General features: G+C 41.9%; 2 protein-coding genes across 14 annotated transcripts in view; one reads left to right on the forward strand and one right to left on the reverse strand.

Moving 5' to 3' along the window:
* Positions 1-13,625, forward strand: part of PCM1 (pericentriolar material 1) — a 123,658-nt gene extending 110,033 nt beyond the window's left edge. For all 11 annotated transcript variants that reach the window (XM_064272894.1, XM_064272898.1, XM_064272896.1 and 8 more), the window contains one exon: positions 13,513-13,625. In XM_064272894.1, coding sequence (XP_064128964.1) covers positions 13,513-13,625 — 113 coding nt within the window. The remainder of the gene's footprint in view (positions 1-13,512) is intronic.
* Positions 7,575-14,133, reverse strand: part of ASAH1 (N-acylsphingosine amidohydrolase 1) — a 31,534-nt gene continuing 24,975 nt past the window's right edge. For all 3 annotated transcript variants that reach the window (XM_064272905.1, XM_064272904.1, XM_010592516.3), the window contains 7 exons: positions 13,595-13,739; positions 13,049-13,103; positions 12,838-12,919; positions 9,969-10,100; positions 9,740-9,863; positions 9,274-9,330; positions 7,575-8,129 (listed from right to left, as the gene is read on the reverse strand). In XM_064272905.1, coding sequence (XP_064128975.1) covers positions 8,040-8,129; positions 9,274-9,330; positions 9,740-9,863; positions 9,969-10,100; positions 12,838-12,919; positions 13,049-13,103; positions 13,595-13,739 — 685 coding nt within the window. In that variant the 3' untranslated portion in view covers positions 7,575-8,039. The remainder of the gene's footprint in view (positions 8,130-9,273; positions 9,331-9,739; positions 9,864-9,968; positions 10,101-12,837; positions 12,920-13,048; positions 13,104-13,594; positions 13,740-14,133) is intronic.

Genomic DNA, 14,133 nt, shown 5'->3' on the forward strand with positions numbered 1-14,133 from the left:
TTTCTCATCACTATGTTCACCCTGTGTAGACCTGTCATGGCCAGTCACACTGGGCGATTTGCTCTCCTAGCTGCCAGATGGGAAATTCTGTTCTTGATCTTATTGCTGGCAATGAGGGCCAGGGCCACCAAGAGTGGGTTTAAGCCCTGGTTGGGGAGGAGGGGGACAAAAACTGGGAGCCCTCAGAATATTGTCCAATATATTACTGGAAGATGAGCCACCTGGGTTGGAAGGCAACAGTGGACTCAAGCATGCTGGCGATCATGAGGGTTACATTTTTCTCTGTTGTTTTGTGGGTTCACCATGAGTCAGCACCAACTCTACAGCCACCACCACCACAAGCCAAGAAGTTCACCTGCCACAGTTTCACGGATGCTGGCGGACTCTTGGGTCTGAGGAAAGGACTTTATTACATAGCATACCATGCAGCATGAGCACATGTTCTCATTGGTTCCCCTTGAGTCCAGGTCCCGTGGAGGCAATGTGAAGGAGCCAAGTAGGGCTGTATCACAGCTGGGGAACCCCTGATCCTATAAGGGGGCTGCAATGCTGGCAAGCCTGTCCATGAGACAGGAGACAGAGCTGCACTCTGCCCCAGAGGGAGACATTATTGCTGTCTTCCAAGGTCGTTTGCTAGACAAGTATCCTTGAAAAGATGGTCTGGGACAAAAATTGTCACAAAACGTACAGAAGTACCAGAGAGAACTGCCCCAACACCCAACAGTTCCTCCTGTGGCACCTGCTCAAGAAACCCTGCTCTCCTGATATAAGGGCGTAGAAGTCTCCTAGAGAGAAAGATTGGATCTTGTGTGAGCTCACACCCTGCACAGACACTGCCATGTTTGGTCGTGCTCACCACCTTGGATGGTGGACAGGGCAGTGTGCAGAAGAATGGAGTCCAGGGCTGGCTTGCCATAGTTGTCATATAATGCCAGGCTGCTGAATATTTCACAAATTTGTATCAATGACCGTGGTGTTTTCAGTCACCTCATATGCATTGCGAAAGCTGGATAATGAATAAGGAAGACTGAAGAATTGATGCCTTTGAGTTATAATGCTGGCAAACAATCTTGAATATACCAGAAGAATGAATAAATCTGCCTTAGAAGAAGTATAGCCAGAACGCTCCTGAGAGGCAAGGATGGTGAGATTTTGTCTCAGGTACCTTGGACGTGTTATCAGGAGGGACCAATCCCTGGAGAAGGATATCATGCTTGGTAGAAGGTCAACAAAAAAGAGGAGGACTCTCAATGAGAGTCTAACTAGAGGTTAGTCTCCAGTTAGTCTCTAGTTAGGTTAGTCTAGACTGAGGTTCTAACTGTGACTCCCCATAAGGTGAGCACTATTTATACTGAGGGTAGTGAAAACAAGTGACCTATGGATAAGTACATTGTCACCAACTTCTTAAGCCCAAAGAGTTTCCAGTCCCTACAGAAATACATTATTCCCAGAGAACGAGTATAAGACTGCAAAAATGAGATCCGGACGCAACATGAGGACACGGGATACGCCAGCTTAAGTGTGGATCTCAAATGACACAACTGTTTTCAGTCCTATGTGAAAGGTTAAAAATTAGAGTGTCACAGCTAAGAGACTGATAGCTCGACAGAGCTGGCCCAAATTCTGCCTCTAATGTTCATGTGATTTTGAGCAAGTCACTTAACCTTACTCCCATGGGCAATTGGGATTTCAAGTATAACGAGTTTGTGGAGAAGAATAATAAGATAATACCTGCAAAGCATTTAGCACGAGACCTGGTACATACTAAATTCTGGATAAGTAGTAGTGTCAAACAAGTGAAAAGTCCCATCACATGGCAGATAGTAATCCACCCCATAGTTGCAGGTGTCAGGGTTGCCAAGAAAGACATAACTTACACACAGGCGTTAGGTGGAACAACACTTTACTCCCATAGTGAAGGGACGGAGCAAGATCAACTTCAACAGTGGGTGTCAGTCCTCCACCCACAGTCCTCCTGTACCCGCAACAGCCAACACAGGGAATGTCTGCACACACCTCTCTTGTGCTGCAGGGGAAGTTCCCTACTCCCTCCCCACTGGGAACTGATAAACAAGTGGGGTTGACCAGGTGCCAGAGAAATCAGACATGTAGTTAAACAATACCTGGGAAAGTTGGCATATGCTCAGGGCAACAGAGGAGGGGTGCGCTGATAGCACCAGCCACTATGGGATGGGTTTTGAATCAGGATGCCCCAGTAAGAGGGAGTCATCCCACAGTCATCCCGTCCATGAAGCCACAATCAGACTGAGGCTCTCACTGGTCTTTCAGTCCAAGGTTCACCTGTGGGTTATCAAGAAAGGCAGTAGGCTGTGCTCAGACTGTCCCCCTCTACAAGTAGCTGTTAAATTCTCTTGGAGCTACACGTGTGCAGGAACATAGGTATGATTCAGTCCTCCATTTTAAATCAGATTCCTTAAAACTAGGCTGGGGAGGAGTGGGGATTATAGCCCGTGGTTTGTATCCAAACTGGACCTTAATTTTGTCCCATATTCCTAACGATGTAGCCTCATTAATGTCCATGGATATTGAGTTTATTTGCCTCAAAATTAACACCACTCTCTAGAGGGAACCACTGTCAACATTTTGGCTAATATCCTCTTAAATCATCCCTTCATATTCTACATGTATAGTTAAGTACATGTATAAAATGTTACATAAATAAGCTTATACTGAATACCCTATTTTATAATATGCTCTTTCCCTCACTAAACAAGACTGTCTATAAAATTTTAATACCATTTGTTATTTCCTTGAGACCATTTGATTTGGACCTGAGAAATCATCTCAAACAACTGTTGTCTTGCTTCCTTATTATCATGTATATATTATTATATATATTGTATCCTTTATTATATATAATCATATATATTATATCCATTATTATATCCTTATTATCATGTATATATCAAAGGCTACTACATTTAAAAAATTTTTTGTCAAGTTTACCTCACTTGAGTTTTAAAGAGGGATAAAATATAAAGATTTTTTGGAAAAAATTAAATCGTTTTAACACAAATGCTATTCACTGTAGTTTTGTGGAAGCATCTCTGATCTGGGGGACATGCTGCCTTTGGACACCTGCAAACTGGGTTATACTGGATTGAGTTAAACGGATTAGTCATGTAAGATTGTGGCTAGTTAGTCGTAAGTTTAATAACCCCCTTACATAACCCTCGTTATTTAATTCAGATCGTTATGTTCAGCTCGTGTTTTTCCACAATAATCCCCCACACTCAATGCATACTATACACCCAGGGGGCATACATGGCTGACAAATGACACCACTTCCAATGACTGTTTACTGAGCGTTGTGAATACAGCTGACATACAAAAATGCCCTGGTTACACTCTTGCCTCGTTAGCATATAGTTCACAGTTAACTGTGAAACTTCCGCAAAAAAAAAACAAACTTGTTGCTGTCAAGTCCATTCTGACTCCCAGTGACCCTATAAGACAGAGTAGAACTGCCCCATAGGGTTTCCAAGGAGCAGCTGGTGGGTCTGAACTGGTGACCTTTTGGTTAGCAACCATAGCACGCCATAGCTCTTAACCACTTTGCCACCAGACCCCCTTGTTGTGAACATTAGAAAGGCTATTAAGTTCAACTAGCAGTTTTCATAAACAGATTCTGATTTCTGAGAAACACTTTCAATGACCATACTTAAAAAAATTCATCCTAATCTGAAGGACAAACTAAAAATCTATTCATCTAATAAATGATATTTATGAAAATTTTAATAATGGGTTCACCTCCCAATTTCTATGTCTTTGACCTGTTTACTTACTGTGAATTCACAGACTCCAGGGCTCCATTTTTAAAGTTAACTTCTTGGAGTTACTGGGAGGTACAGTAATTATGAAAAAGGGAAGACTTCTGTAAAAATGGTGTGGCAGGGGCATCTAACCTCCTCTAACTTCATGACGGGGAGAGAGAATCACCATAACCCAGAGCTGATTCCTAGGAGGCGGATGTCAGACACAGCTCCTCTCTCCAACCTCGGAAAGTGTTACAAAGCCCTTCAGCTCCAAAAATAAGTTCCTGGGGCAACCCACTCCGCCAGCAAGCCTCGGCCCAAAGGTGCTCAGCTTTCTTGCTCCGTGCATTGGTAAGCCTAGCTCCACTGACAAGCATCCAGAAGCACCCCACTCCATAGGAAGCCTCCTGCCTGAAGGCGCTCAGCTCTCTCCCTCTGTGGGTTGGCACACCCACTGTAGCTGCCTTACTCTGTGGGCAGAAAGTCCACTGTGCCATCTTGTGTTGTCTCTGGTGTTGCATCTCTCTCCCTCTGTGTCTCTTGGGTCTAGGAGGTTCTCAGTGCAGGGACCCTGGGTCCAAAGGACACCCTTCACTCCCGTCTCTTCTTGGTGGTACTGAATATCCCCTCTGTCCACCTCTGAGATGACTAATTTTTCAGCCTAGTGGGATCACAAAACTGACCAATCCCCTTGTTAGGGTTCCATATACCTTATTTGCATGTTCCCATCCTCACAATTTGGCATGACTCAAAATGAGAAGAAACAGCTGCAAACGTCCATAAATAATCAGAATATTGGAATGTATGAAGTACGACTCTAGGAAGACTGAAGTCATCAGAAATGAAATGGACACATAGATTGATACCCTAGGCATTAATGACCTGAAAAAGACTGGTAGTGGCCATTTTGCATTAAACAATCTCCGATCTACTGTGCTAAAAAATGCTGGCAATGACAAATTGAAGAGGATAGAACATTTCAAGATCTATCCTGACGTACAACGCTGTCAGTGATAGGGTAATATCCAGATGCCTGCAAGAAGACCAGTTAATATGACTATTATTTAAATTTACCATCAGCACTAATGCCAAAGATAAAGAAATTGAAGATTTTCATTAACTTATGCAGTCTGAAATTGATTAAACATGCAATAAAGATGCACTGATAATTACTGGTGATTGGAATGCAAACGCTGGAAACAAAGGATCAGAAGTTGGAAAATATGGCGTTGGTAATAGAAATGACGCTGGAGATCGATCACATGATAGAATTTTGCAAGACCAATGATTTATTCATTGTAAATACCTTTTTTCACTAACATGAATGGCAACTATACACGTGGACCTTGCCAGATGGAATACACAGAAATCAAATTGACTACATTTATGGAAAACGATGATGGAGAAGCTCAATATCAGTCAGAACAAGGCCAGCGGGCAACTGTGGAACAGACCATCAAATGCTTATATGCAAGTTCAAGTTGAAGCTGAAGAAAATTAGAACAAGTCCACAAGAGCCAAAGTATGACCTCGAGTATATCCCTCCTGAATTTAGAGAACATCTCAAGAGTAGATATGATGCGTTGAACACTAATGACTGAAGACCAAATGAGTTGTGGATGACATCAAAGACATCATACATGAAACAAGCAAAAGGTCATTTAAAAGACAAAAAAGAAAGAAAAAACCAAAGTGAATGTCAGAAGAGACTCTGAAACTTGCTCTTGAAAGTGGAGTAGCTAAAGTGAATGGAAGAAATGATGATGTGAAAGAACTGAGCAGAAAGACCTGAAGAAAAAATTCAAACCTTGAATTGCAATACTGAAGGATTCTATGAACAAGATACAGAATGGCGCAAGAAGCATCAGAACAAGATGGAAGGAATACACAGAGTCACCGTACCAAAAAGAATCGGTCGATGTCCAGTCGTTTCAGGAGATAGTGTCTGATCGAAAACTGACAGTACTGAAGAAGTCTAAGTTGCACAGAAGGTGCTGGTGAAAAGCAAGACTCCAGGAATTGACACAATACCAATTAAGACGTTTCAAGAAATGGATGCAAACCTGAAAGCACTCATTCATCTATGCCACGATACCTGGAAGACAGCTACCTGGCCAACCAACTGGAAAAGATCCATATCCCTGCCCATCCCAAAGAAAGGTGATCCAACAGAATGTGGAAATACTGAACCATATCGTTAATATCACACGCAAGTTAAATTTTGCTGAAGGTAATTAAAAAATGATTGCAGCAGTATATCGACAGGGAACTGCTAGAAATTCAGGCCGGATTCAGAAGAGGACGTGGAACTAGGGTATCACTGCTGATGTTAGATAGATCTTGGTTGAAAGCAGGTAACACCAGAAAGATGTTTACCTGTGTTTTATTGACTACTGAAAGGCATTTGACTGTGTGGATCATAACAAATTATGGATGACATTGTGAAGAATGCAAATTCCAGAACACTTAGCTGTGTTCATGCGGAACCTGTACATAGACCAAAGGTAGTTGTTCAAACAGAACAAGGGCATACTGCATGGTAAAATCAGGAAAGGTGTGCATCAGGGTTGTAGCCTTTCACCATACTTATTCCATCTGTATGCTGAGCAACTAATCCCAGAAACTGGACTGTATGAAGAAGAATGTGGCATCAGGATGGGATGAAGACTAATTAACCTGCGATATGCAGATGTCACAACCTTGCCTGCTGAAAGTGAAGAGGACTTGAAGCACTTACTGATGAAGCTCAAAGACTGCAGCCTTCACTATGGATTGCACCTTAACATAAAGAAAACAAAAATCCTCACAACTGGACCAGTAAGCAACATTATAATAAATAGAGAAAAGATTTGAAGTTGTCAAGGATTTCATTTTACATGGCTACACAATCAACACTCATGGAAGCAACAGTCAAGAAATCAAATGACATATTGCATTGGGAAAATCTGCCGTAAAAGACCTCTTCAAAGTGTTAAAAAGCAAAGATATGACTTTGAGGATTAAGGTGTGCCTGACCCAAGCCATGGTACTTTTAATCACCTCATATGCACGGGAAAGCTGAACAGTGAATAAGGAAGACAAAAGAAGAATTGATGCCTTCGAATTATGGTGTTGACAAAGAATACTGAATAGAATGCTAGCAGAACGAACAAATCTGTCTTGGAAGAAGTACAACCAGAATGTTCCTTAGAAGCAAGAATGGCAAGACTTCGTCTCACATACTTTGGACATGTTACCAGGAGGGATCAGTCCCTGGAGAAGGACATCAAGCTTGGTAAAGCAGAGGGTCAGTGAAAAAGAGGAAGAGCCTCAGTAAGGTGGATTGACACAGTGGCTGCAACAGTGGGCTCAAGCACAATAACAACTGTGAGGATGGCACAGGATGGGGCAGTGTTTCGTTGTCTTGTACATGGGGTCGCTAGGAGTCAGAACCAGCTGAACAGCACCTAACAATACCTCCACAAGGGTGCCATGCACCTTATTTGCATTATCAGCAAGCTACCCAATCCCCTTGGTGGGCCACAAATGCCTCATATGCATAGTCTCACCCAGTCATTTGGTGGAAGTTACAAGACCATGGTGTGAAAGGCCATATAAAAGTGATCCATCACACCACAACTTCAGTTCTTTGCATAAAATACTGTCTTGCAGACTGGTTCATGAATCTCAAAAGATACTTCTATTTACAAACTCAAAGGCCCACTTATTGCCCATTAAGGGGAATATACAGTTGAATATGTCTCCTCTCCCTCCAATCAAAAGAAGTGAAATTATACCACTGTCACAGAAAGCAAAGACTACAGTATATTCATTTTAATAATTAGAACCAGGAGAACAAGACTGTTATACAGAAAAGCATACAATTACGTAGACAGAAGTAAAAAACAAACGTGGACTATTTCTGCTTACTGTTTTTCACACAGAGGTACTATATTAGATGATTACAGGGGCTAGCATTTTCCTCAGCGGCCGAGGGCCCCACCACAGTCTAACTGCCCATCCTCAGCCTTCCAGTAATGTCAAAGTGAAATGAAATTCAGAAATTAATTCTAGACAATTGCTGCACTTCACTTAAAGATGTCACTTGTAAGTAAGAACAATCAACAACCACAGCAGAGAATGCCTGTGACTTGTAAACATACTGAGGACAAGCTCGTGCCTCAGAGAGAACCTGCTCTGAGTCTCTGGAAGGAGAAGATCCACTGGCTGTGCTGTCGGCCGGATCAGATCTTCATATCAGAGCACACCCTGTAGGCCAGACGCTCACCAACCTATACAAGGGTCTGGGCAATTCCGCAGGTAACTTTCAAATTGGCCTTTGGTAACATCCATCAAGGTTGTGTACACAGTCAGCTGAAAGAAAAGTTATTTTTACTTTAAGGATGTTTTCAGCTATAAGATGTCCTGGTTCATGTTAGCATTCTTACACTTCTAGAGTTTAAGAAGTTACTTCATATTAAACAGTAGTAAAGAAAACACCTTTCAACAGAACCAGTGTGCCTGGTAGGGAATATAAAAAGGCTGGGGAGAGGATCTCTGAGTTCTTTAGGAGGCTTTACTCCTGGGCAATATACTGCTCCCCTAGCAATGCTTAGGAGATCTGAAGTCTCAGTCCTCCACAAAGTTGAACCTGCAGGCATGCAAAGCCTAACAGTACGCTATGATCAGTTTGGCTTTTGTGCTCTTAAAGTATGTGATATGGTGGGGTAATACGGAGGCACACAGATTACAGAACACACAAACACATACGGACGGTCACGGAATATGGACGTGACATAACTGTGGACTCACATGAAGATGGTCTGGGCAAAATGAGATCAAATGCAGGGCCAGTGAGAGGAAGGAAGGCTTCCTGAGAAGCTGGGTTCTGATCTAAATGCTACAGGACTGGTGGGATCTCTGCTGTGAGAGGTAACAGAGGCACATGTATTTTAGGGAGAGTAAGCGCAAAAGGCCAAGGAAAAGGACAGAAGGCACAACTGGGAAACTCAGGGTGTGTATACACCGAACACACAGTGGGTGACTTTTAGCAAACTGGACAAGTAGGAAACGTGCTGACATTTTTCTAGCCACAGTGTTGGGAAAAGAAAAAAGGATATGGTCATGCTTAAGGGAAACACTAATCCATTAAGACAAAGAGCTCTGTCTGAAAATGGGCTTTAGACTTTGTCAAGTTTTAGGTGTTTGTTGTAGAGTATGGGTTGAAATTTCTGATGGATAGGGGAAATCAAGAGTAAAATGCTTGACTTAATTCAAATGCCATTTCAGTAACGATGGAAAAAATACTTGGCCAATGTGGTCACCCAGCCACCATGATCATCTTCTTTGTCAAATTTTCACACACACTTTGTCATATTCTCACACAAAAGCATGAAAAAATCAGCATCAAGCTGAACAGGACTTGGGATTCTAGCTCAAATTGATAAAGGTCACAGGGAAAGGTAAACAAAGGACCAAATTCTTCTCCCAAAAGCAAAAATACACAAAAAGGAAATACCTTGTTGAGGACAGGTTTTGTTGACAGAACATCATATATGGCTGGAAGTGAAATTTTCTAAAACACAAAAATAGTTTTGTTCAGTAAATTAAATACCGATGTCAGCAGCTTCATCCACACAAATGGGTCATTAGAAAGCAGGACATTCTTCAGTCTTTCCCCTCTGACTTCCCCTGAATGAATTTCCCTCAGGGTTACAGTTAGAAACAGACAGATTGACTCAACAAGGGCTCTAGCAAGTTATGTTTTTGCTCTCTCTTCCTTTCCTCTTTAATTCTTGTCCGTTTGTCATTCAGTTTCACAGAATTAAGAAAAAAAAGTGCAGCAAAATTTTGCTCTTTCAGTTAAAAATAAAACTCAGTCTAGAGGTACTGAGTAATACGAGGTTTGTAAATTCTTCAAAGACCAAAGAAGAATACCAGAACCAAGAAAATTTCTTTTAGCATGTGACACTCTGCAAACATACCTCTTGGGTTGTCCGGTTCAGACACATCTTTGTGGGCGTTCTACGATCATCAAGGAATAAGGGATTTCTCCAACGGTCATAATTTGTCTGTATCACATACCACCTACCCTGTTTAGGGCTGAGTCTAGATACAAAAAGAGAGACTCCCTCTTAGGCTTCATGCCTTAAACCTATACTATGTCAGCCTATGCGTTAGTTTCTGCCTATTTTGTTTAATACACATACTTACTCATAGACATCCAAAGATACTTTTCTGTCTCTTGTAATCACACAGCCCTCCCCAGACTGGTTGCCTCCCAGGATAAAGTATGCTGGGGCCAATATCTTGGTCTTGGTTAATATATTCTTGGCTTCTTCATAACTATGTAGAAACAAACAAAAAAATTAATAGGGAACATTTTTAGTTGATTTGGGAAGTGTAGAAACGGGAATTTTTTTTTTTAGCTCTGCAGAAATGAAGGGAAAACAAGTATGTGGGGAATATGATTTTTAAAATGGATGGCAAGCAGCGTCAGGGAGAAACAATCCCTGTTCATGTGTGAGAAGACACGGGGAGCTGAAACAGTATTGTTAGAAGGTCTTTTTAATAGGAAGGAGAAACAAAATGGCTTCAAGAAAGCCTCTTCCCTCCTTATAGTCCATGCCTTTTACTTAACAATAGAACAAGAGGCAATAATATTAATTACATTAAATAGGATTTAGGGAATATAAAGCTTCTTGAAAATCACTATTGTTGTTGTTAGTTGGCACTGAATCGAGTCTGACTCATGGCAACCCCATGCGTGCAGAGTAGAACTGCTCCACTGGGTTTTCGGGGCTGTGACCTCCTGGAAGCAGATGGCCTTTCTTCTGAGATGCCCCTGGGTGGATTGAAACCACCAGTCTTTCAGCGAATAGTCTAGTGCTTGGCCACTTGTGCCACTCAGGGATGCGTTCTTGAAAATTAGGGTTATTAAAACTTGGAGTGAATTACCAAAGACAACTTAAATCTCATTCCCTATGTAAACAGCATTTCTACATCAAGGCGCTTGGCGTGACTGAGGCAACAGATTCCACTGCAGACCGACCTCCACTTTGTTTTAAGATCCGTTTTGTTCTCTCACTCCTAGCCTACTTGCAAGGCCACTTCACCTCTGCTTATCCCAGTTTATCATTAACTTTGAGGAAAAATAACTCGTGACCGTTGTTCTCAAGAGTGGCTTGAAAAATGTATGGTTTAAAGTAGATAAGAGGAAGGAGTTGTTTCAGAGGTCTGTTCTCAGAAAACTGTAACATTAAAGATTATAATAATGATTCTTTAAGAATGTTCTAGGAAGCACGTGATGGCCCTGTGAACACCTGTTCTCGGAAAGCATTTTTCTATGTGATGATACGTACGTGGGAGATATGCCTGGGGTACAGTCGTGCTCTTCCCTGTAAAACCCCCCTGCCTGCCTGCACATCAGAGCACATTACACTTTCATGTGTGCTTCCAGATTTGGATCGTTCATTTAATAAAACTCTGATTTTACTTTGCAGAGCAGTCGGTTTGACTCTTGAACACCTGGGAAGCGTTAAAAATAAGCCTGATGCTCGTTTATCCCAGGTCATCTGGACGCAGTGCTGGCTGAAGGAAAGGCAGTTTTGCTGCTATAAAGGTCCTGCACCAGAGCAGAATATAACTCCTAGGTTAGCGTGTTTCCTGGACTGAACTGTGTCCCCCAGAAATGTGTCAACTTGGCTAGGCCATGATTCCCAGTATTGTGTGGTTGTCTTCTGTTTTATGATCTGATGTGATTATCCTATGTTGTAAATGCTACCTCTGTGATGTTAATGAGGCAGGATTAGAAGCAGTTATGTTAATGAGGACTCAAATCTACAAGATCAGGTTGTGTCTTAAGTCAATCCCTTTTGAGATACAAAGAGAGAATTGAGCAGAGAGGAGAGGGACCTCATGCTACCGAAAAAGAAGAGCCAGGAGGGGAGCGTGTCCTTTGGACCCAGGGTCCCTGCACTGAGAAGCTCCTAGACCAGGGAACGATTGATGACAAGGAACTTCCCCAGAGCTGACAGAGACAGAAAGCCTTCCCCTAGAGCTGGTGACCTGAATTTGAACTTCTAGCCTCCTAAACTGCGAGAGAAAAAACTTCTATTTGTTAAAGCCATTCACTTACAGTATTTCTGTTATAGCAGCACTAGATAAGACAGTATGAACTACCATTTAAGTGAAGATTTTATTGTATAATTTTTCTTTTGTGTATGTATTTTGTGTTACAACAAAAAATTCATAGATGCTCTTAACATTGGCAGTATCCCTGCACTTTTATTATTATTTATTGTGCTTTAGGTGAAAGTTTACAGCTCAAGTTAATTTCTCATACAAAAACTTATACACATATTGTTATGTGACCCTAGTTGCAATCCCTATAATGTGACAGCACACTCCCCCCTTTCCACCCCGGGTTTCCTGTGTCCAACCAGCCAGCTCCTATCCCTTCCTGACTTCTCATCCTGCCTCTGGACAGGTGCTGCCCATTTAGTCTCGTGTATCTGCTTGAACTGAGAAGCACACTCTTCATGAGTACTATGTTTTATAGTCCAGTGTAATCTTTGTCTGAAGAGTTGGTTTCACGAATGGTTTTAGTTCTGGGTTAACAGAATGTCTGGGGGACATGTCTTCGAGGGTTCCTTCAGTCTCAGTCAGACAGACCATTAAGTTTGGTCTTTTTACATGAATTTGAGTTGTGCGCTACACTTTTCTCCTGCTCCATCAAGGACTCTGTTGTGTTCCCTGTCGGGGCGGTCATTGGTGGTAGCTGGGCACTATCTAGTTCATCTGGTCTCAAACTGATAGATCCTCTGGTTTACATCCCTAGCACTTTTTAAATAAATCAGTTCACATCCCTGCCATATAAAACATACACAAACACATATACACAGAGTATGAATAACTCCAAATGAATGTCAAAGCCATCACCTAAGAAATTCTGAAATTATTCCTCCATGGAAGATAAACTGGGGCTGAAAATATTTTTATATTTTAATATGAATCATTTAAAATAAGCTACAAAAAATTAAGCTAAATATCAATTTGATAGTAAAGCAGCCAAATGAATTACCTTGTGCTATTTTCCAAAACCGATCTAGTGAGAAACCCTATCCACATAGCATCTCTCTTCCCCCAAATCCACTCCAGGACGCCTGCAAGAGACCACAAACACAGAGTATGACAGGACTGGGAGAGAGTAGGCTACTTAACCAGACAGTATATTCCAGCCCTCCTCTTAAAATGTTTACAAAATTCACATTAATATTCACAATACTACTCACCCATATAACCGCCATTCATAGTGAAACGTTCATTGAGGGTCAGACTAAACAGTCCCTGAGAAAAATACAAAGTAGTGACATCAGAAACTTCCACCCTCCTCTAAGGGCCTATTCTACTGTAGAGCAGTGTACCAAGGCCTGGACTGGACAAAGGAGAAGGCACAGAGAAATCAAAACCGTGGTAATATTACCTCCTATTAACAACACTTTTTTAAAAGTCCAAAGTATTCTCACATCTAGTATGTGAGCAAGGCAGGTTGGATATTATTGGCCTCACGTTTCTGAAGGAAACGGAAGTGCAGAGAATGAGCACCTGACTTGCCTGAGTGAGTGGCAGACCCAGGACTAGATCCCAGATTCCGACTGCAGCCTTTATCCCAGACCAGGCTAAGAAACCTTCCTACACACCTATGAAGGTGACAAGAAGTACCAGGGAATGAACGAGAGCTCTGTATTCTTTTTAGGTTCTCATTTCCTTAGACTCCACCCTTCACAGACAGGAAAAGCGGGACACAGAGCAAAGGTATGTAACAGTAGATTCCTTACTGGTTTGAATCCTGTTAGCATGCCCACATAGCCAGCAAAACCTGTAGCCTTGAAGACGGTTTTATTGTTTCTCTGGAAGTCCAAATTCACTGTTAAAGGCTTGAGCTCTTCAGTTATAACCCAGGAATTATTATTTATATTCCACCTACAAAAGACAAGTTTCAGTGACATTTAAGAATAGTCAGGGACTGGACAGTGGGTAGGAGAGAGATGCTGATGAAGAGTGAGCTAATGATATCAGGTGGACACTTGAGACTGTGTTGGCATCTCCTGTCTGGAGGGGGGATGGGAGGATAGAGAGAGTTGGAAGCTGGCAAAATTGTCACGAAAGGAGAGACTGGAAGGGCTGACTCATTAGGGGGAGAGCAAGTGGGAGAACGGAGTAAGGTGTATATAAACCTATATGTGACAGTCTGACTTGATTTGTAAACGTTCACTTGAAGCTCAATAAAATAAATAATAATAATAATAAAGAATAGGTTAACATTGATGAAAATAATGCCCAATGTGGGGATGGGAGCCAGACATTGTACCAGGTG

The sequence above is a fragment of the Loxodonta africana genome, chromosome 19 (genome assembly GCF_030014295.1).
Source record: "Loxodonta africana isolate mLoxAfr1 chromosome 19, mLoxAfr1.hap2, whole genome shotgun sequence".
NCBI lineage: Eukaryota > Metazoa > Chordata > Mammalia > Proboscidea > Elephantidae > Loxodonta > Loxodonta africana.